At 41.6% G+C, this 23,884-nt stretch overlaps 1 protein-coding gene across 4 annotated transcripts in view; it reads left to right on the top strand.

Annotated features, from left to right (window-relative positions):
• The first annotated feature begins 3,554 nt into the window (after nucleotides 1-3,554).
• RNF138 (ring finger protein 138) overlaps nucleotides 3,555-23,884 on the top strand; it is a 32,983-nt gene continuing 12,653 nt past the window's right edge. The window contains exons 1-4 of one of the 4 annotated variants that reach the window (XM_084779115.1): nucleotides 3,555-3,781; nucleotides 4,180-4,383; nucleotides 12,713-12,878; nucleotides 14,399-14,520. In XM_084779115.1, the coding sequence (XP_084635241.1) occupies nucleotides 4,274-4,383; nucleotides 12,713-12,878; nucleotides 14,399-14,520 (398 nt within the window). In that variant the 5' untranslated portion in view covers nucleotides 3,555-3,781; nucleotides 4,180-4,273. Of the gene's footprint in view, nucleotides 3,782-4,078; nucleotides 4,384-4,670; nucleotides 4,805-12,712; nucleotides 12,879-14,398; nucleotides 14,521-23,884 lie in introns of those variants that run through there. The other 3 variants (XM_084779114.1, XM_084779113.1, XM_084779116.1) reach the window with 3 other exon arrangements.

Genomic DNA, 23,884 nt, shown 5'->3' with positions numbered 1-23,884 from the left:
TATGCTTTTCTTGTGCTTTTTTCCACTGTATTTATTTGCTTTTTAAACACAATTAGGCAGCGGTGACACACATCTTTAATCCCAGCACTTGAGAGGCAGAGGCAGACAGATCTGAGTTTGAGGCCAGCCTGGTCTACACAGTAACCAGAACAGCCAGGGCTACACAGATAAACCCTGTCTCAAAAAACAAACAAACAGCAACAACAACAAAATAACTTCACTATTTTATGTTTTGCCTGCATGTATGTTGGTGCACCACCAATGTGCCTGATGCTTTCAGAAGCCAGATGTCATTGGATGCCCTGGAATTGGAGTTATGGATAGCTGTAAGCCACCATGTAGATGCTAGGAACTGAACCTGAATCATCTCTAGATCAGCAAGTGCTTTTAGCCACTGAACCATCTCTCCAGCCCCTTATTTACTTATTTTCTTCCTTTTTCCAACCTGTTTGTTTTGTAAAGAGAGAAAGGTATGGAGTTAAATAGGTGGGGACAATCTGAGAGGAGATAGAGGAGGGGAAAGTTGTGATTAGAATATATTGCGTAGGTTTAATAAAAGAGTATCATATAAACAGTATACTATATCCCCCATATAGTATAGAACATAGGAATGAGTTAAAAACAGTGACACTGGGCATCTGAAAAACACCTATGGGAATTTGAGAAGCTAGCATTCTGGCTCTATCTCATGTTCTTCCCCCTCCCGGGAAATCTAAAACTAGTATTAGCTTTCCTGCCCTGCTTCCACTCCCATTGTACCAGATGTTAAGGAGCAAAAAGAACAAGAATACAAGTGTTTATATCCTGGTAGAGGGAATTAAATATTCTGGAAACCCACCCTGCCACCTATCCCATTTTCTTTTCTTTTAAGATTTATTATTTACACAGTGTTCTGCCTACATGCATCTCTGCAGGCCAGAAGAGGGCACTAGATTTCATTATACATGGTTGTGAACCACTATGTGGTTGCCTGGAATTGAACTCAGGACTTTGGAAGAGCAGGAAGTGCTCTTAGCTCCTGAGCTGTCTCTCCAGCTCCATTTTCTTTATTTCTTTTTTTTTTTCCTTCCCTAAATAGGGTCATGCATTGTGGTCCAGGTTGACCCTGGACTCTCCGGTCTCCTCCAGCCTCTCACATTGCTGATAGGAGGGCTTTCTCCTTGCTTTATCATGCATACTGAGACTCCTCCTCAAGGTGTTCTCTAAACCCACAGATTCGTCAATTTTCTTTCCTTTTTTTTTTTTTTTAAAGATTTCATTTTCTACCCTCATAGTCACTATTAATGTAAAATGTAATACTTCATCAAATACCATGCTTTGTTCCTCTAGTTTTTGTTTTGTTTTGTTTTTCGAGACAGGGTCTCTCTGTGTAGCCTTGGCTGTCCTGGACTTGCTTTGTAGACCAGACTGGCCTTGAACTCACAGTGATCTGCCTGCCTCTGCCTCCCGAGTGCTGGGATTAAAGGCTTATGCCGCTGCCGCCGCCGCCGCCGCTGCCACCACCACTACCACCGGCTTCCAGTTTCTTTTTGAATCATCATTTTGATAGCTATTAGAGTGAAACTATTTGATAATAAAACTATGACATCTCAAAAATACCTAACAGTGTTACCAGAAAAATCATAAAATTTAAAGTCTCAATTGGCTTTTATTTGCAATTTGTGAAATCTGCAACACCTGAAACTAGTGTTGTTTTGAGTAGGAGTTTGACCTTACAGAAAGGGGTTGAGCGAGCAGAATTAGAACAAGGAAGATTATCAATCTATTGAGATATTTTCCTTGTCTATTGAGATATTTTCTTTGTGAAAGGTAAAGTGCAGAGACTTCCCAGTACTGACTAAAACTAGGTTATGTGAGAATTTGGTCATTGCTCACTTTCCTCCTGTCACCAAAGACAGATAATTTCAAGTTTTGTGGCATGCAATTTCTGCCTGATTCCATGTTAGCCTAGCCTGCCTGGTGTGCAAAGTGAGCTTCTTCTAGACCAGTACCCTGTAAATGTTTCTACTTAACAATGCCAAGGACCATGAAGGTGATGAACTGCAGAAGAGATCCAACTGGGTGTCTTTTTTTGTTTGCTTGCTTTGATTTTGAGGACAAGGTTTCACTGTGTAGCTCTGGCTGTTCAGGAACTCACTCTGTATACCAGGCTGGCCTGGAACTCAGAGATCCACCTGCCTCTGCCTTCCCGGGGGTGGGGGGTGGGGGAGGTGGGTTGGGATTAAGGGTATGCACCACCACTGCCTTGAAAAAAATCTTTTAAATTTTCCCTATTTTATTTTTCTTTTATGTGTGTTTTGCCTGTATGGATGCCTGTGCATATATGTTCAGTGCCCATGGAGGCCAGAAGAGGAAGTCAGATCTTTAGAACTAGAGTTGCAGATGGCTGTGAATTGTCATGTGGGTCCTCTGGAAGAACAGCTAGTGCTCCTAACCACAGAGCCATCTCCCTAGCCCCCTCCCCCACCAATAGTGTTGTAAATGACAGCTATTTACAATTAGTAAGGGTTTTAAACAAAAGATGACATTTTAACTTTTCTCTAAAGATAACTGAAGATACCCTCATATACTCTCGGTTTTTTTCTTTTCCATATAGTTGCTTCCATTTCACGTGGCTTTATCTAGGAATTAAGGCCCATTCAAGAATACACATTTGTTTCTGGAGTATACAAATATCAAATTAGAGACTAACTTAGGTGGAATGTATAAGTACACGCTTCTAGCTCATTCTTCAAATCTATCACTCTCACCTTCCTTAAATGGAGAAGTTATTATGGGAGAAGACTGCATCTGTCAGTATGACTAATCTGCAGTGTACACAGCTGTCATTTTGCTCAGCTGGCCTTTAAACATGATATCTTCCTGCCTCAGTCTACCCAGGTTCCTAAATTACAGACAGCTAATCAGATTGTGGTTACCTGTTCTACACCTCTTGATCTAATCCAAACTCGGCTAGGGCAAATAATGAAAAGTCAGATCCTTTACATTAGGAATAGTTATTGAGGAAAAGCAATTCCTAAAATTAAAAAAATAAAACAACCGTAACCGACATGCTAAAGGCAAAAATTGTGCTGGGTGGTGGTGGTGCACCCCTTTATTCCCAGCACTAGGGAGAGAGGGAGGAAGATCTCAGTAAGTTCCAGGGCAGCCAGAGCTACACAAAGCAAGCCTGTCTCAAAAAATCCAAAAATAGCTGGTTGTGGTGGTGCACGCCTGTAATCCCAGCACTCGGGAGGCAGAGGCAGGCAGATCTCTGTGAGTTCGAGGCCACCCTGGTCTACAAAGTGACTCTAGGACAGCCAGGGTTGTTACACTGAGAGAGAAACCCTGTCTCGAACCTCCCCCCGCACCTCATAAATAATAAATAAGACCAAAGAGAAAGAAAAATTAAGGAAGGAATTGGAAGAAAAATTCCCGCCAATGCCAGGAGGGACAAAACGGAATCCATACAGCAGGTCCACTTAGGATGCTACCGGGAGAAGACTGCCGCCCACTGCTTTCGTCACAATCCGCTGCCGTGCAGCCCCCACCTCCCCGTTGGAGCAGGGGGGGTCCGGTAGGCCGCCACGCCCCCGTCGCGTCGTGGGGCGGTGCGCGGGCGGGCTGTGGGCCGCGCAATGCCGCGGGACGCCGGCTCCAGGGGCGGGGGCTTCGCCGTGCTCCACGAGCCTCACTCGGGCCCGGTCCCGTGAGGCCCGCGCGCCGCCGCACTGAAGCCACGGGAAGGCGCGGGACCACCGCCCTGCCGGCCCCGGACGCAGCGCGGCTCCGGGGATCCCAGGCGAGGCCCCGGCCGGTGGGCGGAGGAGACGGAGGGGCCGGGCCCGGGAGGGCGTGGGCGGCGCGGACGGAGGCTCGCCGCCGCCCAGCGCTGGACTGGCTAGCGGCGTCGCCGGGCCGCTGGGGGCGGGGCCGGCGGCACGATGGCGGCCGGGAGGGGAGGGGCCTCGGCGCGCACGCCCGCGATAGAAGCCGTGGCGTAACCAATGAGCGCGTCGTCTACCTCGCCTCCCGCTAGGCCCCGCCTTCACGCCGGGGTCCCCCGCCGAGAATGGGCGGGGCCTGCTCGTGCTGCGGCCTTGTCTCTGGGTTCCGCCCCGCCCCCGAGCCCCGCCCCCTTCCTGGCGCAGGCCGCTTCCTGAGCGAGCCGCTTCCTGACACGACTCCCTCCCCCCTCAGGGCTCTCTCGGGGCGTCGGGCTCAGGGCCGCCACCTCCACCCGGGCCCGTGCCGGCGCCGCCGCCGCCTCCGCCCTCCCCGCCCACCACTCGCCATGTCCGAGGAGCTTTCGGCGGCCACGTCCTACACGGAAGATGACTTCTACTGCCCTGTCTGTCAGGAGGTGCTCAAGACGCCGGTGCGGACCGCGGCCTGCCAGCACGTGTGAGTGGACGGACGCCCCTTCCCTCGCGCGGCGCACCGCCCCTGCGGCCCTGCAGCCCGGGTCCCCCCCCCTCCCCCGCCCGGCCTCGTCCCTGTCGCCGGCTTTCCGCGCCCCGGGGCCGGTGTTCCTGTCCTCTCGGTGGCGTCCCTCGGCGTCCTCGCCGGGCCTGAGAGGAATGGCAGAGAACGTGGAGCCTTTTTTTGTTTCCTAGCAACCCTTGTGGAGGCCGGGGCGTTGGGTGCTCGGCCTCGGCCCCGCAGAGGTGTGCGGGCCCGCTTGGCGACCTGCCGTGCTTTCCAGGCTTTTCTTCGGAATTTACATCCTGAGCCCGAGACCCTCCCCCACACCCCTTGAACCCTCCTCAGCACCATCCTTGAGCGTACTTAAAAATTCACTGATTAAAAACCGGCCTAAAATGAGGTAGCTTCCTTCTCTCTCTCTCTCTCTCCCACGTTAGGTCCGAACTGGCAGGATTTCCGGGGCTCGGGATAGCTCCCTTTGTGCTATCATTTTGTTTTATTATTGTTGGGTTATAACAAGGATGGAGGCAAGATACTGTTCAGTTTGAACATCCAGGGATGAGGTAGAACACAAAGGCGCTGGACAAGGTGACAAGAGGTAGGCTTAATACGGCATAGTTAGAGGGAAGAATTTCAGTCATTTTCTAGACAGCCAGTATCAGTCGGAGTTGGAAACAGACCCTGATAAGGTATATGAGAGCCCATGAGGAACTTGTTTTTTTTTTTTTTTTGTTTTGGATACAGGGTCTTATGTAGCTCTGGCTGGTCTCAACTCCCAGCTATCCACCTGCCTCTGGGGTTAAAGGCGGGTGCCACCAGGCTAGGCTCCCCTGAGGAACCTTTTATAGCAAAGACAACCAGTTCCTAGGCTGCATTCCAAACTTACAAATGCATTTCTGGCAGGTGGGGCCTGAAAACGTGCTTCCAAGCAGCTGAAAAAGATTTGAACAAGTCTCTAGATAGGTCTCTCCTTCCACTTTGTTGTTGTTTTTCGGTTTTCAAGTCAGGGTTTCTTTCTGTAGCCTTGGGTAGCCTAGAACTAGTTCTGTAGACCAGGCTGGCCTCAACTCTGCCTCCAGACTGCTGGGAGTAAAGGTGTGGGCTGCCACCCCTCCCCCCACTTTTTTGTTTTTAAGTGGCCTAGGTAGAAGCCAGGTGAGGTGGTACTTGGGCGGCTCAGGCAGAAAGATAGTGAGTTTGAGGCCTGCCTGCCTATCCATCTTCCAGGCAACCCTGGATTACAGTACCAGGCAACAGTACCAACAGTCTTCCCTCCAAAAAAGAAAAAAAGGATGGTGGATGGAGTTTTGGTTTCTTTTTTGCTTTTTTGTGTTTTGTTTTGTTTGTTTTTGAGACAGGGTTTCTCTGTGTAATATCCCTGGCTGTCCTGGACTCACTTTGTAGACCAGGCTGGCTTAGAACTCAGATCCACTCCCTAGTGCTAGGATTACAGGGGTGCACCACCAGGCCTGGTGAATTTTGGTCGCCCCCCCACCCCCACCCCCACCCCAGACAGGGTTTCTCTGGATAGCCTTGGCTGTCCTGTACTCACTTTGTAGACCAGGCTGGCCTCCGACTCACAGTGATTCACCTGTCTCTCGAGAGCTGGGATTACAGGTGTGCGTCACTACACCGGGCTTGAATTTTGGTTTACTAATCCAAAGTCTAACTACAGGTGACTTTTTTGCTTAATTTTTGTGACATTGATAATCTTTTTTTTTTTTTTTTTTAAGACCAGGCTGGCCTCAAACTCACAGCACTCTGCCTGCCACCCCAGTGCTGGCATTAAAGGAGTGCGCCACCATGCCCAGTTGATAATCCTTTTTAGTTAAATAATTTTTCATACAATATAGACTGATTTCGGTTTCCCCTCCCACAGCTTCCTCCAGATCCTCCCCACCCGCTCACTTGCCTTTTTTTCCTCCCAACATAACATTTCATCGATTGTCTGGGTATTCACATCATGTACCCCATCACCTCACTTCCCATACCTTCCATGTCTGCTCCCTACTCTTGTGACCCAGGCGCCCTCCTCCCCCCCCCCAAAAAAGCAAAAATAAAAATGATAAATAAGCAGAAAAATCAAGTCAAACTTGTGGTGTTCATATACATGGTCAAATTCAGTGGCTTGCCCCTTAAATAGAACTGAGTTCTTCCCAGAAGTCTTCAATTATGGAGAGTTATACTTCAGCATCCTTATCACACTTTGCTGTTGCTGTTGCTGTTGTTTGTTTTTTGAGACAAAGTTTCTCTGTGTAACAGCTCTGGCTGTCTTGTAACTTGCTCTGTAGACCAGATTGGCCTCTAATTACACCTGCATCTGCCTCCCCAGTCCTTGGCTTAATCTCCTGCCCTAAGACCACCCAGCCATATCACATTTTTAAGAGTGCTCTTGGATGGATTCCTGTCTAGGCTGCCACCTGTCCTTTCTTTATCTCAGTCTATCAAAGAGAAACCAAACAAACCAGAATTAAACAATAAAAAACATAAGAAACAAAGAAAACCCATAAAACTACAAAATCACAAAATATGTAAGGGACAAAAAAACCCAAACAAGAAGTCTACAGAAATACCGGTTGAGCTCTTTTGTGTTGGCTCGTTACTGCTGGACATGGGTTAATTCTTTACTGTTCTCAGAATTAGTGGAGATTAATTCTATTCTGTGGTAGTCATGTGAATTAACTTTTTTTTTAAAGTTATATATACAGTGCTCTTCCTGCATGTGCACCTGCATGCCAGAAGAGGGCACCATATCTTATTATAGATGGTTGTGAGCCACCATGTAGTTGCTGGGAATCACTAGGACCTTTGGAAGAACAGCCAGTGTCTTAACCTTTGAGCCATCCCTTCAAACCCCCGTGCCACGCCCCCCCCTCAAAATTCTGTGTACAGAATTCCACTACATTTCCCTTGTATATTTAAGATGAGGGACTATAGTTTGGCTTGACCTCAAGTGATGATTTCTTTTTTTCAAACTTAATGTGGACTTTCTTCAGATTAACCTATTGGACTTTGACATTAGCAGAATAACTCTTTACCTTCACTTTTTCTTACAGTTGCTTTGTAGTTCTGGCTGAACAGTGAATTTAAAAGAGAGGGAAGAAAAGGGTTATATAGATGGGAACAGGGTCTAGACTGACTGGATTGAATGAGGTACAGAAATTGATTTTTTTTAAATAACTAGAATTGTTTTAAAGTACTGTATTAGTTTACTACATGATTTATTTTTTCTCAAAATTGTGCCTATAAACAAGTTTATATTTTGCTGCAAAATCAGATTGTGATTTTGAGGCAGGGCCTACAGTTGAGCCCTAATATATGAACACACTTCAGTCTACCAGTTTTCGCCTTTTATTAATGATGGATTTTTTTCCTCCCTCACGTAATATGCTCTTTTTTTGTTTTTTGTTTTTTGTTTTTTGTTTTTGTCGGGACAGGGTTTCTCTTTGTAGCCTTGGCTGTCCTCAACTCGCTTTGTAGACCAGGCTGGCCTCGAACTCAACAGCAATCCACCTGCCTCTGCCTCCGGAGTTCTGGGATTAAAGGTGTGCACCACTACCGCCCAGGCACATAATATATCTTGATTATAAGATGCTGGGTATGGTGACACACTCAAGAGGCAGAGGCAGGTGGATCTCTTGAGTTCAATGATGGCCAGGGTATTTGGGGAAAATCTGTCTGGAAAAACAAAACAGAAAATAGACTTCTAAGGGGTAGTAGCAAAATAATATATAATAAAAAAAAACAAAAACTAACACATTGGAATTAGATGAAACAAATATACAGAGGGAAAAGAATACCAAGTTTATGCTGAGTGGTGGCTGCTCATGCCTCTAATCCCAAGCACTTGGGAGGCAGGGTGAACTCCTGAGTTCTAGGCCAGTCTAGTCTACAGAATAAGTTCCAGGGCAGTGAGGGCTACACAGAGAAACCCTGTCTTGGGGAAAAAAGTACCAAATTATTTTCTGATTCATAGAGAGGGATGAGAACCTTGAACTCACAGAGATCTGCCTGCTTCTGCATCATGAGTGCTGGGATTAAAGGTGTGTGCCACCAGTCTGGTCACTGGGGACCTTTTAGATACTGAAAATAAGTTTTTATGGCTGTTTCAATGCCAAGAAAGAAGCAAAAATCATTATTACAATGACTTTACCAAAATTTAAATGTTCCTTTAATCTCCATTTACTTCTTCAAAAAGGAATTGTCTATTGCTTTTTTATTTGGCACACAGAGTACTCAGTACACTTTCTTTGGTGACTGTTGATAGTCTAGTGGAGAAAACCTATAGATGAATGTTACTATATTTATAGGATTTTAGGTTTAAAATTTTATGTTAGTACTCAGAAGCAGGTATCTAAATCAGTTTAGGAATAAGTATGGCTGGTTTTCTTGATGAAATTTCTGGTCAGAATTTGTATTTCTGGACATGGTGGGGTATACCTTGTATAGGTTTACTTTATATATATTGATGAGTACAGAACATGGCTATCCTCAGAGTTAGGAGCCAAGAAATATGTGTAATGGAGCTGGAGCTTACATATATTGACTAGAACTTGTGGGGTGAGCCATTTGAATGTTTGCCTAGAAACCAGACACCCATCTGTTTTGGCAGGTGAGCAGCATGGTGAGATTTCAGTTCCAGAAAGATTGTGTTAGTGTCAAGTTTCAGTTTGGCAATTGAGACCAGTAATGTTGGTGTCACGCGTGTGTAAGGAAAGAAAATTGTTAGAACATTAAACTAAAGTAATAGTGGTAATGCAAAGAAAAGACCCCTTACATTTTAAGGATTTTGATTTTGTATAAGATTTGATGCCTGCACATCTAGTAGTTAAATATATAAATGGAGGTATAATTGTCTATGTCAGGAAAGCATGTAACTAAAAGCAAGAGATCCTAGACCCAAGTGCTGGAGAATATTTAGATAACTTAAGTAGAAAGAGCTAACCCTGAGAAGGAGTAGACAGGATAGGAAGAAACCAGGCAAGGCATAAACTGAAAGAATTAAAAACAAAAAACAGCAGCTGGGCCTGCTGGCTCATGCCTTTAATTCCAGCACTCGGGGTGGGGGTGGTACCAGAGGCGGGTGGATTTCTTGAGTTCTAGGCCAGCCTGATCTAGAGAGAGAGTTCCAGGACAGCCACACAGAGACACCCTGTCTCGAAAAGCAAAACAACAAAAAATTCAAACCACAGCAGTGTTAGATATCTTAGAATAGTCAGATATAATGTTTTTAAAAAGTAAGGACTGACGTGCTTGCCTAGCATGCCTATGGTCTGGGTTCAATCCCCAGCACTAAAAAACAAAGTGGGCTCTGGTCACATAAACTTGCAACAGCTTCTGGGAAGACCAAGAAAGGATAATTGGAATTTCAAGGCTAGACTATGCAACTGAGTGAGACCCTGTCTCAAAACACCAAAATGAACCAAGGGAGTGGGGGGCTATAGCCCAGTGTTCACATTTAATGTGAGGTCTAATACCCCTCTGCCTAACAGTAAAGTTACCAGCCATAGTAGCACATCTATAAAAACAGCACTTGGGAGGTTAGGTAGGAGGATTGCCATGAATTTGAAGGCAGCATGGACTACATAGTAATATTGTTTCTCAAAAGGCTAAATACAAAGTGTGTGTGTGTAGGAGGCAAAAGAACATTTCAGGAGAAAATAGAGTGATTATTGATAAGATTATTTCTTTTTGTAATTTAAAAAATCTTAGTTTCTTTTCATTTTAATTTTTGTTGCTTTGATAAAATACTTTGACAAAAGCAACTTAGGGAAGAAAAGTTTTATTTGGTTTACAATTACAATCTATCATTTTGGAGACATCACAAGAACTCAAAGCATTGCATCCACAGTCAAGAGCAGAGATGTAATAAATGAAAGAACTCAGCTAGCCTTCTCTGACATACTTCAGGACCCCAAACCAGGAATGCTGCTGTCTGAAAGGGTCTGGAGCAGTAATTATCTGTATCAAAACAGTCCTAGAACAAGTCCACAAATCTAGACAGTACGTCAAATTAACTTTGTCTTACCAGGTGATTCTGGGTTGGGTCATGCTGACACTTAAAATCAATCATCATAGTTTCTAGCTCTTTTTTTAAAAAAATGTTAAGAAGTTTTTGTACACTGTTAGAAGTAATCGGTAATCCAAATGAAAAATTTAATAACAAATCTGGGAAATAATAGTTTTCTTCCTATAAGACCCAGTTTTATATAGCCCAGGCTAGCCTTAAACTCCTTATATAACTAAGACTGGCTTTGAACTCTTGATTTTTTTCCTATCTCTATTTCTCAAGTGCTGGGATGATAGGCATGTGTGACAAGGTAACAGGTGGTGACAGTGGCAGCGGTGATGGCTACTGCTGCTGCTTCTCCTCCTCCTCTGGTTTTTCAAGACAGGGTTTCTCTGTGTAGCTCTGGCTGTCCTGGACTTCCTTTGTAGACCAGGCCAGCCTCAAACTCAGAGATCTGCCTGCCTCTGCCTCTGCCTCTGCCTCTGCCTCTGCCTCTGCCTTTCGAGTGCCTGGCTCTCCTTTTGGTTTTTGAGATTAAGTTTCACCGTGTACCTCTCTAACTTTTTGGAAACTCACTATGAACTTTTTTTTTCCGAGATAGGTTGACCTCGAACTCACAGCAATCTGCCTGCTTCTGCCTCCCAAGTGCTGGGGTTAAAAGCGTGAGCCACAACGCCCGGCCCACTATCGATTTTTAAAAAATATTTTTTGACAGTCTCATATATATAATATATTTGTTCATTTTCATCTTCCAGTTACCTTCTCTCATTTCCCCTCAGTCTCTTAGAACCTCTTCTCAACAACTATATTTTCATGTCTAAGATTTTAAAACTATCTAAATCCTTTTGTTGTATTATTTATAAAATGGCTTAGTTAAAAAACCAAAACTAAATAAAACCTATACTGTTTACCAATATAAGACCTGAAGATTAATTGATTACTGACCTTCCTCCCCACCCTCCCAGATATTTTGGGGAGCTGTGTTTTGTGGCTCATGCTTGTTCTCTCAGCACTAAGGAGACTGAGGCAAGAGAGTTACTGTGGGTTTGAGCCACACCAGGGGTTATCTTGTCTCAAGGGAGAGCAAAGGGCCAGGTATGGTGTAAATTGTCTGTGATCCTGATAATGGAGGCAAGAGGATCAGGAGTTAAAGGCCAGCCCATGTGGAAAATTTGAGCTACATGAGAGTCATGTACTTTGGGGAATGCTTTTGATTATATAAATTTCCTTGCCAGGTGGTTAATTTATGCTAACAGCAGGATGGTAGTTTTTTCCTTTATCTGTTGATCAGCCTTTTTTGTTGGAGAATTAAAAAAAAAAAACAACAAATAGGTAGCCTCTGCAAATTGCACATTGAGAGCAATTTATAGATACAGGGTCATGTACTCCTTTAATAACTGGAAATAGTTTACTAATTTTGGTTTTGGTGTGAACCTTTTCTCTTCCTGTCAGGCTGTCTTTTGAAAAAGTTTATCTAGTACAATAGGAGATAATAAGTTTAAATCTAAAGAGGCATGCTTGTGGTACAAAAAGAACAGTAAAGAGAAAATATATTCATTTATTAGGTGACTTTGTTTGTTTGAATCACTGTCATTTTTAGGTAATTCTGGCTGTCCTGGAACATGATTTGGAGACTAGGTTAGCTTTGAGCTCACAGAAATTCTTCTGCCTCATCCTCCTGAGTGTTAGAATTAAAGGTGTGTGCTACCATACCTGTCTTTGCCTGCCTGCCTGCCTTCCTTCCTTCCTTCCTTCCTTCCTTCCACAAGGCAGGGTTTCTCTGTGTAGCCTTGGCTGTCCTGGACTCACTTTGTAGACCAGTCTGGCCTCCACCTCACAGAGATCCGCCTGCCTCTGCCTCATGAGTGCTGGGATTAAAGGCGTGCACCATCATGTTTGGCTATTTTATAGTTTTCAAGCACAAATGTATCTGGATGTGGCAATTCCCAGCACTTGGGAAGTTAAAGTAGGAGGATTGCTATGTTTGAGTCTAAACTTGAGCCTCAGTGTGAAACCCTTTCTCAAAAATAAATAAATAAATAAATAAATAATAAAAAATTTAAAATAAGTTGTAAAATTGACTTGAGTGCAATTTCATTTTGTTACCATATAAACCAGTTATTAGTCTTATTGTCTGAGAAATACGTATATAACTTTTAAAACTGAGTGGTACATTTTGAATAGCCTTACTGCATAGTACATGCACATATCCATAACCACTTGTTTGTGGTTCATTATACAAATAAAAATAATTGTATTTTTTCCCTGTAATTAACATGTCACAAATGTTTGGCTTAGTTTCTGTAGAAAATGTTTCCTGACTGCAATGAGAGAAAGTGGAATACATTGTCCCCTGTGTCGTGGAAGTGTGACTAGAAGAGAAAGAGCATGTCCGGAACGGGCCTTAGATCTTGAAAATATCATGAGGAAATTTTCTGGTAGCTGCAGATGCTGTTCAAAAAAGGTAGGCTTCTATTATGTCATTGTTTTAATTTTCCTGGTGAACATGGCTTTGGAAAGAAAGACATTTCCAGGCACTGTGGTGTACACCTATAATCTCTGCTCTCGGGAAGCTGAAGCAAGAGGGCTGCAGGTTCACAGTCAGCGTGGGGTACAGATTCAGATGTCTCACAAACAAAGCAAACAAGATGTTATTTAGGTTGAGAATTACATCGGAAAGACCAGAAAACTTCATATATCAAAAACCTTGTTGAATATAGAGTTTTTGTTTGTTTGTTGTTTTTGTTTTTGTAATAGCCCTGGTTGTCCTGAACCTCTTTGTAGACCAGGATAGCCTCGAACTCACAGCAATCCCCTACCTGCCTCTACCTCCTCAGTGCTAGGATTAAAGGCATGCACCACCACACCCCGCCAACCTGGCACAAGGTTTTTAATCTTAAAGTTTTATTTTGTCAATAAGCTTACAGTGTATTAAGATCTATGCACAAAGGTTTTGCAAAGTCTTACCAACTCTCAAATGTTAATAATTTAGTCAAATACATTTATGTGCTCAAAGAAATCTTTATAGCTGCCCACTTACATATTTAAGAAATTGTGAAATACTTCGCAGAATACTGGTTTAAGTTTTAAGCACATGGGATAATCAGGGGTTGATAAACAAGTAACATTCTCTAATTTGGATTTCATTCTACTTAAGAAGGCTAAACTGGTGAGGAGTGGTTAGCCTTGAGTATATCCTGTGTCTTAAGAACACTTACCCAAGTCAGATTTGCTTTCCATTTCTTTGAAGAAGGTGTTGAACTGAAAAGGAAGTGAAATAAAGCTGAAAACACGCTTGTTAGATTCTGGCCTCATTTCTCAGTGAGCAACCAAAAAAATGTTCCTAGTACTAATATGGGAACATCAGTTTTTCTACCTGCTTCCAAACTCTTACCAGGTTGTAATAGTTAAATAAACGCCAAGCACGGTGAGTCAGCTCTTACCACTCTTTGTTTTGCATTTGGTTTTCTGAGATAGGCAGATAGATACCTATCAGGTAGCCCAAGTGGACCTTGAGGATGATATTGAACAACTCATTGTTTTGTTGTTTCTACTTCCCAAATGCTGAGATTATCAGCATGCACCACTGTGCCTGGGTCTTCTCTGTTAGTATTACCATTTCAAGAGTTAAACTACTTGGTATTTTTTTCCCCAACGAGTTCATAGAAACTGGACTCTGCATCTGATGAACAAAAAGGCATTTCCTATAATTTTTGTTTTGTTTCTTTGGAGATAGAATCTCTTTATGTAGCCTTGGCTGACCTGAAACTCACTGTGTAGACCAGATAGGCCTTGGCCTCAAACTCAGAGATCTGCTTCCCAAGAGTTGGGGTTAAAGGTGTGTGCCACCTTGCCCAACACCTTTTCATGTAAATGAAATATTTAGCTATCTATTTTCATCTTTTTCCCCTTTCATAGACAGTATCTCAAATTCTGTGCATTTTGTTATAAATTAAAAATTATATTTTAACTAATAATTTACAGATTAAATTCTATCGCATGAGACATCATTACAAATCTTGTAAGAAGTATCAGGATGAATATGGTGTTTCTTCTGTCATTCCAAACTTTGCAGACAAGGTTTCTCAAGATTCAGTAAGGAACAGGTAAGTACCATTTCTTCTTCTTTTTAAAAAAAAAAAAAAAATTTATTTTATGTGTGTGTGTGTGTTTCTCGAAACAGGCTTTTTCTGTGTAACAGCCCTGGCTGTCCTGGACTCACTTTGTAAACCAGGCTGGCCTGGAACTCAGAGATCTGCCTGCCTCTGCCTCTCTGAGTGCTGGGATTACAGACATGCGCCAACACGTCTGGCTGCAACATTTATTCTAAAAGCAAAATCTTAATAATTAAAATGAGAACTGCTTTGGGAATTACATAGTGTGGAAATGTTTAACAAACTACACTAAATAACCTAACAAGAATTTGCCTTCAAAAATTTATTAGATATATACAATATTCTATCTAGGAGACCAACTCCATGATATACATGAACTTATAGTTCTTAAAATCATTCTGAGAGTCTTTCTTAGAACAAAAAAATTATACTTGGGAGTTGAAGATTCAGCTGATTTTTCAGATGAAATAATTTGGAAATTAGGCAAAATCACTTTGAATAAACTGGAGTGTTTTTCATTGATAAGGAACAGGCTTAGCATTTGAAGTTTTAATTCTGATAATGTCATACAAAAGTTGAGAATTGGTACTACTAGATTTTTACTTGTTTTTTGTTTTTGTTTTTTAAACTTCAACTTTTAAAAGCTTTTAAAAATCTGGGCATAGTGGTGCACACCTTTAATCCCAGCACCCAGGAGACTGAGGCAAGTGGGTCACTGTGAGTTGAGGCGAGCCTCGTCTACAAAGTGAGTCCAGGACAGCCAATGCTAAACAGAGAAACCCTGTCTTGAAAAACAAACAAACCAACAAGCTTTTTAAGAGGTCTTGTCTGGGATATGCACTGCTACTGCTGCTGCTTCTATTATTTTGAGACTGGGTATAGTGTATCCAAAGGTGGCCTTGAACTTATTCCATACCCCGTGATGGTTTTGAGCTCCTGACTGTCTTGGGCACTTGCCTTGCAAATGTGCAATCCCAAACCTGGCATCATATGTATGGCTTTCAGAAAAAATAATGATTTAATTTTATTGTTGCATAATTTAAAAACATTTATTACATTTGTGTGTGTGTTCTGGTTGTTGTATACATTTAGAGCTCAGGACAACTTGGAGGAGTCTGTTCTCCTTCCATATGGGTCCTGGTGATCAAATACAGGTTATCAGGCCTTTTTTTTTTTTTTTTTTTAAATAACAAAACAGATCGTCTGTTTCTCCTTATGTATACATACATACAAACAGACAGACAGACAGACAGACACACACACACACACACACATATATAGCCCTGGCTATGCTGGAACTTGTAGACCAGGCTGGCCTTAAAGAGCTGGCATCAGAGACTCAGAGTAACCTGCTTCTGCTGGGATTAAAGGCATGCACTATCACTCCTGGTGGTCATCAGGCTTAGTAGCAAGTGCTTAAACCTGTTAAACAATTGCTGTGGCCCTTCTGTGAGCATCCTTTAAAATGCAATAGACACTCAATTTAGCTGTGTATCCTTGACTGTCCTGGACTCACTCTGTAGACCAGCTGGTCTGGAACTCACAGTGATCTGTCTGCCTCTGCCTCCCAAGTGCTAGGATTAAAGGCGTGCACCACCACTGCCCAGACCTAAATGTAGTTCTAAATGTTTTGCTTCATTTAGAAAATTAAGCTTGTGTACAATGAAGCATTTCTTCATTGTTACAGTATCTTGTAGAAATCAGTGTGCTAAATTCAATAAATAAAATTTTAATTTCAGCACTTGATCCATGTTGCTAATACTCTTTAGCTTTACTAAAGAGTGTCCTTTAACTACGCTTAAGCACTCTGGTTACCCATATAGTTGTCCTATTAAATTTGGCTTTTTTTACTGATTACTTAGTTGAAACTTCCAGGAAATTCTTTAGGAATGTTTTCCTGCTTGGCAGAACTCACCAGACTCTCATTTTACTGGATTTACTGTCAGTAGATGAAATTGCTTTATTTAGTGATTTTTTTTTTCTTTTAACCAAATCCCTGCAGATTCTTTCATACCTGTGCTTTGCTTACTTACTGTACTTTTGTTGTGTTACAAGACACATCTATTTTGGTTTTTTTGCTCAGTAAATTTTTCTCTTTTTCTTTTTAAAGTTTTCTTAATATAGGATAGTGTTTTTGTTAGCTTTATTCAGTACTGTATTCCCAAGCTCTCAAAAATTCCTGTAGTGTATTACGTATACAGTTACTTCTTACTGGGGCTGTTTTGCTTTTGTTTTGTTTTGGCTTTTTGAGATTCAGTGTCACTATGTAACCCTGGCTGGTGTGGATCTTGATGTTAGACTATCCTTACCTCAAACTTTGTGATGCCTCTGTTGCCTGAGTACTGGAATTACAGGTATACACCACCATACCATGTACTACTTGTTAAATGACAGTCCCTTTCCCCATCTCTAGGAGACATACCCTGCTTATTTGATAATTTAGATTATTGCTCAGACACTGTTTAGTGCTAATAACATTCCTTATCTTTTTTTCTTTCCTGTTTACTTCTCTAACTCAGTCTGTCATATTTCTCTGATTTGTATAGTTCTCGAATCTGTCTGATGCATTGTAATCTGTTCAAGTATGTGTAGATCTGTGTGTCTCTTGTGTATGTATGTACATTTGAGTGCAGGTACTTGAGAGGCCAGGTGTCAGATCTCTCTGGAATTGGGGTTATAGGCAGTTAGTCAATTGATGTATTTGCTATAAGCTAAACCCAGCTCCTCTGCAAGAACTTTTGTTTGGTTTTGTTTTTAATTGATGATTAACTACTACACCATCTTCCAGCCCTGTCAATAAATTTTCTTTAGTATTTAGGAAAAAACATGGTAAGTTTCCAAACTCTAATAACTGACTGATACACAAAGTCCTATTCCAGACTTCTTTCTTAGCTTTAAAAAAATTAATTTATTCAGATTACATCTCAATTGCTATCCCATCCCTTGTATCCTCCTGTTCCTCCCTCCCTCCTGCTTTCACCCTCTTCCCCTCCCCTATGTCTGTGACTGAGGGGGACTGCCTCCCCCACTATATGATCATAGGCTACCAAGTCTCATCTTGGTAGCCTGCTTATCTTTCCTCTGAATGCCACCAGGCCTCCCCACCAAGGGGAAGTTGTCAAATATGGGGCACCAGAGTTCATGTCAGTGTTAGTCCCCACTCTCCACACAACTGTGGAGAATGTCTTATCCATTGGCTAGATCTGAGTAGGGGTTTGATATTCACTGCATGTATTGTCCTTGGTTGGTACAACAGCTTGAGCTGGACCCCTGGGCCCAGATTCACCTGTCCTGATGTTCTTCTTGAAGGTTTCTAGGACCCTCTGGATCCTTCTATTTCCCTATCCTCCCATACTTCTCTAACCTAGAGTCCCATTAGGATGTTTTCACATCTATCTCAATCTCTTGGTAAGTGAAGACTTTCATAGGACATGCCTCTTGGGCTAGTGTCCAATTATAAGTGAGTATGTACCATATGAGCCTTTATGCTGCTTCAGTATGATTGTTTCTAGTTCCATCCATTTGTCAACAAATTTTGGGATTTCCTTGTTTTTAATAACTGAGTAGTATTCCATGGTGTAAATGTACCACAGTTTCTTTATCCACTCTTCGACTGAGGGACATTTAGGTTGTTTCCAGGTTCTGTCTATTATGAATAAGACCGCAGTGAACATGGTTGAGCATATGTCCTTGTTGTGGTGGAGCATCTTCTGGGTATATTCCAAGGAATGGAATGGCTGGGTCTTGAGGAAGTCGTATTCCCAGTTTTCTGAGATAGTGCCAGATAGATTTCCAAAGTGGTTGTACAAGTTTGCATTCCCACCAGCAATGAAGGACTGTTCCCCTTTCTCCACATCCTTGCCAGCATGTGCTGTCACTTCAGTTTTTGATCTTAGCCATTCTGATAGGTATAAGAATCTCAAAGTCGTTTTGATTTGCATTTCTCTAATGACTAAAGATGTTATTAGCATTTCTTTTGTTTCTTAGGCATTCAGTATTCCTCTGTTGAGAATTCTCTTGTTTAGTTCTGAGCCCCATTTCTTAATTGCGTTATTTGGTTTAGTGATTAATTTCTTGAGTTCTTTATATATTTTGGATATTAGACCTTTGTCAGATGTAGGGTTGGTGAAGATCTTTTCCCAGTCTGTAAGCTGTCACTTTGTTCTGTTGACAGTGTCTCCTGCCTTGTAGAAGCTTCTCAGCCTCATGAGGTCCCATTTATTGATTGTTGACTTTAAGGCCTGGGCTGTTGGTGTTCTGTTCAGGAAGTTGTCTCCTGTGCCAATGTGCCAGGCTTTTCCCCACTTTTTCTTCCAACAGATTTAGTGTCTCTGGTTTTATGTTGTGGTCTTTACTCCATTTAGACTTGAGTTTTGTGCATGGTAATAAATATGGATCTAATTGCATTTTTCTACATGTAGACATCCAGTTAGACCAGCATCATTTGTTGAAGATGCTATCCTTTTTCCATTGACTAGATTTGGCTTCTTCAGCAAAAATCAAGTGACCATATGTGTGTGGATTCATTTCTGGGTCTTCGATTCGATTCCATTGATCAACCAGCCTATTGTTGTGCCAGTATCATGCTGTTTTAATTACTGTTGCTCTATAGTACAGCTTGAGATCAAGTATGGAAATTCCTCCAGAGGATCTTTTATTGTACAGGATTGTTTTAGCTATTCGGGGTTTTTTGTTGTTCCATATGAAGTTCAGAATTGATCTTTCAATGTCTTTAAAAAATTGTGTAGGTATTTTGATAGGGATTGCATTGAATCTGTAAATTGCTTTTGGTAAGATGGCCATTTTTACTATGTTAATTCTCTCAATCCATGAAGAAGAGAGATCTTTCCATCTTCTGATGTCATCTTCAATCTCTTTCTTCAGAGATTTGAAATTTTTTTCAAATTTGTTCAAAAAACAAGTCCTTTACTTGCTTGGTTAGAGTTACCCCTAGATATTTTACATTGCTTGTGGCTATCGTGAAGGGTGTAGTTTCCCTAATTTCTTCCTCTGCACAGTTGTCATTTGTATATAGGAAGGCTGCTGACTTTTTGAGTTAATTTTGTATCCAGCCATTTTGCTGTAGGAGTTCTCTGGTGGAATTTTGGGGGTCACTTATATATACTATCATATCATCTGCAAACAGGGATAATTTGACTTCTTCCTTTCCCATTTGGATCCCCTTGATCTCCTTTTGTTGTCTTACTGCTCTGGCTAGAACTTCCAGTACTTATATTGAAGAGATATGGAAAGAGTGGGCAGCCTTGCCTGGTCCCTGATTTTAGAGGAAGTTCCTTGAGTATCTCTCCATTTAATTTGATTTTGGCTATTGGCTTGCCGTATATAGTCTTTATTATGTTGAGGTATGTGCCTTTTATCCCTGATCTCTCCAAAACTTTAAACATGAATGGGTATTGGATTTTTTCAATTGTTGTTTCTGCATCTAAGGAGATGATCATGTGTTTTTTTTTTTTTTTTCCCCTTTCAGTTTGTTTATATGGTGGATTACATTGATGGATTTCTGTATATTAAACTATCCCTGCATGCCTGGTATGAAGACTGCCTGGTCATGGTGAATGATATCTTTGATATGTTCTTGTATTCGTCTTGTGAGAATTTTATTGATTATTTTTGCATCAATGTTCATAAGAGAAATTGGTCTGAAATTCTCTTTTTTTGTTGGGTCTTTGTGAAGTTTAGGTATCAAAGTGACAGTGGCTTCATAGAATGAATTTGGAATGTTTCATCCATTTCTATCTTTTGGAGTAGCTTGAAGAGTATCGGTGTTAGCTCTTCTTTGAAGGTCTAGTAGAATTCTGCACTGAAACCATCTGGCCCTGGGCTTTTTGTGGTTGGGAGACTATCAATGATTGCTTCTATTTCTGTAGGGGGAATGGGACTATTTAGTTGGTTTATCTGTTCTTGATTCAATTTTGGCAAGTGGAATTGATCAAAAAATTGTTCATTTCCCTTAGATTTTCAAATTTTGTGGCATATATGCCTTTAAAGTAGGATCTTATGATTCTTTGTATTTCTTCAGTGTCTGTTGTTATGTCTCCCTTTTCATTTCTGATTTTGTTGATTTCAATACTGTCTCTCTGCCTTTTAGTTAGTTTGGCTAACGGTTTGTCTATCTTGTTGATTTTCTCAAAGAACCAGCTCCTAGTTTTGTTGATTCTTTGGATTGTTCTCTTTGTTTCTAATTTCTTGATTTCAGCCCTGAGTTTGATTATTTCCAGACATTTACTCCTCTTGGGTGTTTCTGTTTTTTATTCCAGAGCTTCCAGATGTGTCATTAAGTTGCTTATGTGGGATGTTTCCAATTTCTTTATAAAGGCACTTAGTGCTATGAATTTTCTCTTAGCACTGCTTTCAATGTGTCTCACAAATTTGGGTATGTTGTTCCTTCATTTTCATTGATTTTCAGAAAGTCCTCAATTTTTCTTTCTTTATTTCTTCTCTGACCCAAGTGTCATTAAGAAGAGAGTTGTTTAGTTTCCATGTGTGTGTAGGCTTTTTGTTATTTCTGTTGTTGAAGTCCAGCCTTAGGCCATGGTGATCTGATAGGATACAAGGTATTATTTCAATCTTCTTGTATCTGTTGATCTGATAGGATACAAGGTATTATTTCAATCTTCTTGTATCTGTTGATCTGATAGGATACAAGGTATTATTTCAATCTTCTTGTATCTGTTGAGGCTCGCTTTGTGATCTGAGCCTAGGACCCAAAGCCCTGAGGCTCTACTTAACACTACCTCAAATTGATACTGAAGCTGCAGAGCACCAGCACCTACCTACTCTGGCTAACCCAGTGAGGAGCCCAGGCTGTGGAGCAAAGTCTTCAGGAGCCAAAACCAGGACACCTACCTGTCCCAGGGAAAAGTTCCCTGACCACCACAGGCAAAGGCCCATGACCTATAATCACTCACCAACAAACTGCACTCAACGACCAGTGAAGCTCTCCAGAAGCTACCTCCCAACATCAGACACAGCAAGATGACTAAAGGCCAGTGTAGAAACATGAATACCAAACCCCCCAAAATATGACATCTCCACATCCCAGCTATCCCAAGGAAAGCAACCTGGAGAACTCAAGCACAATTGAAATACAAGAAAATGACTTCAAATCCTTAGTAATGAAGATGATAATGGAGGAAACAAATAAAATCCACAAACAAATGCAGGAATACACAGCCAAACAGGTAGAAGACATAAAAGAGGCCTGTAGAGAGGCACTGGAAGGAATTTAGGAAAATACAATCAGATGAAGGAAATCAGTAAAACAGTTCAGGATCTGAATATGAAAATGGAAACAATGATAAAGACACAGACAGAAGAAAAGCGGGAAAGAGAAAGCTTAGAGAAGAAAGCAAGCAACACAGAGGTCAGCTTCCCTAACAGAATCCAAGAGATGGAGGAACAAATCTTGGGAATAGAAGATACAATTGTGTAAGTCTTGAAGCAACCATCAAAGAAAATGCTAAATCTGAAAAATTCCTGACACAAAACATCCAAAAAATTAAGGACACCATGAAAAGATGAAACCTGAGGATAATAGGCATTGAGGAAATAGAAGATGCCCAACTCCAAGGCCCAGAAAACATTTCCAGCAAAATCGTAGAAGAAAATTTCCCCAATTTAAGATGTTTATAAACATCCAAGAGGCCTACAGAACACAAAATAGAGTAGACCAGAAAAGAAAAACTTCCTGTGACATAATAATCAAAACACAAAATATACAGAACAACAACAACAAAATATTAAAAGTAGCAAGAGAAAAGTGCCAAGTAACATATAATAGTAAATCTGTCAGAGTCATACCCGACTTCTCAGCAGAGACCATAAAAGCCAGAAGGGCCTGGACAGAGATCCTGCAAACCCTAAGAGACCACAGATGCCAGGTCAGACTACTATACCCAGCGAAACTATCAATAACCATTGATGGAGAAAACAAGATATTCCATGACAAACTCAAATTCAATCAGTACCTATCAACAAATCTGGCTTTACAGAAATTACTAGAAGGAAAACTCCACCCCAAAGGGACAAGCTACAACCAAAACTACACAGGTAATAGATAACTACACCACGGCAAAAACACAACCACACAAACTGTCTCCTGTATCCAACATCAAAATTAAGGGACTTAACAGTCACTGGTCATTCTTATTTCATCCTTTCGTATGTGTGCATGTGTATGTGTGTTCTGGTGGTGCTGGTGGTAGGAGCAGAGGCCAGTGTCAGAAATCTTCAGTTGCTTTTTTTGTTTTGCCTTTTTTTCTTCTTTTTTTCTTTTTTCTTTTTTGGTTTTTCAAGGCAAGCTTTAGCTATTCTGGACTCTGTAGACCAGGGTGGCCTGAACTGACAGACATCTGCCTGCCTCTACCTCCATGATTGCTGGGATTAAAGGTGTTCACCACCATGCCCGCTTTCCATTGTCATTTTTTAGATAGTTTTTCATTGTACCTGGAGCTCTCTGATACCAAGACAGTCCAGGGATTCGTTTGTGTATGACTTCGCAGCATTAGCTTATAGGAGTGCTTTACTGTGCGTTTGTCTTTACATGAATGTTCAGGATGTAAACTCACAGGCTCATGCTTATACAGTAGGTACTTTGAACACTGGGCCATCGCCCCAGATCTATCCTTACTATTTTAGAAGATATTTAACTTGTTAACAATGAAATCTTAGCTGAGTATAATATCACTCAGCTGTGATTCAGAAGACTAAAGCAAGAGAATTGCCATGAGTTTAAGGTTAGTCAAAGCTATATGATGAGTTCTAGGCCAACTTTATGTATGTCTTGCCTCTAACCAAAAGTAAGTGAATGACTACAATAAAATGAAAACTATAGAGATATGCTAGGTGATCCCTGCTACTCAGGAGACTAAAGGGGGAGAATCACAAATTCATTGCCAGCCTGGACTTTTTTTTTTCTAAGACAAGGTTTCTCTATGTAACCTTGTCTGTCCTGGACTTGATATGTAGACCAGGCTGGCCTCAAACTCACTGTGATCTGCCTGCCTCAGCCTCCTGGGTGCTGGGATTAAAGGCTTGCACCACGCCTGCCCCTGCCTGGACTTTCAAGGCCAGACAAATCAATTTTTGCAAGACCTTGAACCAAGTGCTATGGGATAGGGCTGGGCTATAGTGTGATGCCCTATAGTAGCTTTCCAGTCCCCCAGAGATGAGTGAATTAACAAAAGAACACACACTTGTTTGCATGCACACTAAGTCTGAAGTTAAGATTCCAGCTGTTATTTCATAGTTGTTTGACTTTATCAAGAAACTGTGCCTTAGTTTTCTCATCTCTTTGTTTGTTTGTTTGTTTTTTTTGGTTTTTCGAGACAGGGTT

The sequence above is a fragment of the Acomys minous genome, assembly GCF_964271855.1.
Source record: "Acomys minous genome assembly, chromosome: 4".
In the NCBI taxonomy this organism is placed as follows: domain Eukaryota; kingdom Metazoa; phylum Chordata; class Mammalia; order Rodentia; family Muridae; genus Acomys; species Acomys minous.
The sequence above is the reverse complement of the archived record's forward strand: the minus strand, read 5'-3'. Positions and strand labels throughout refer to the sequence as shown.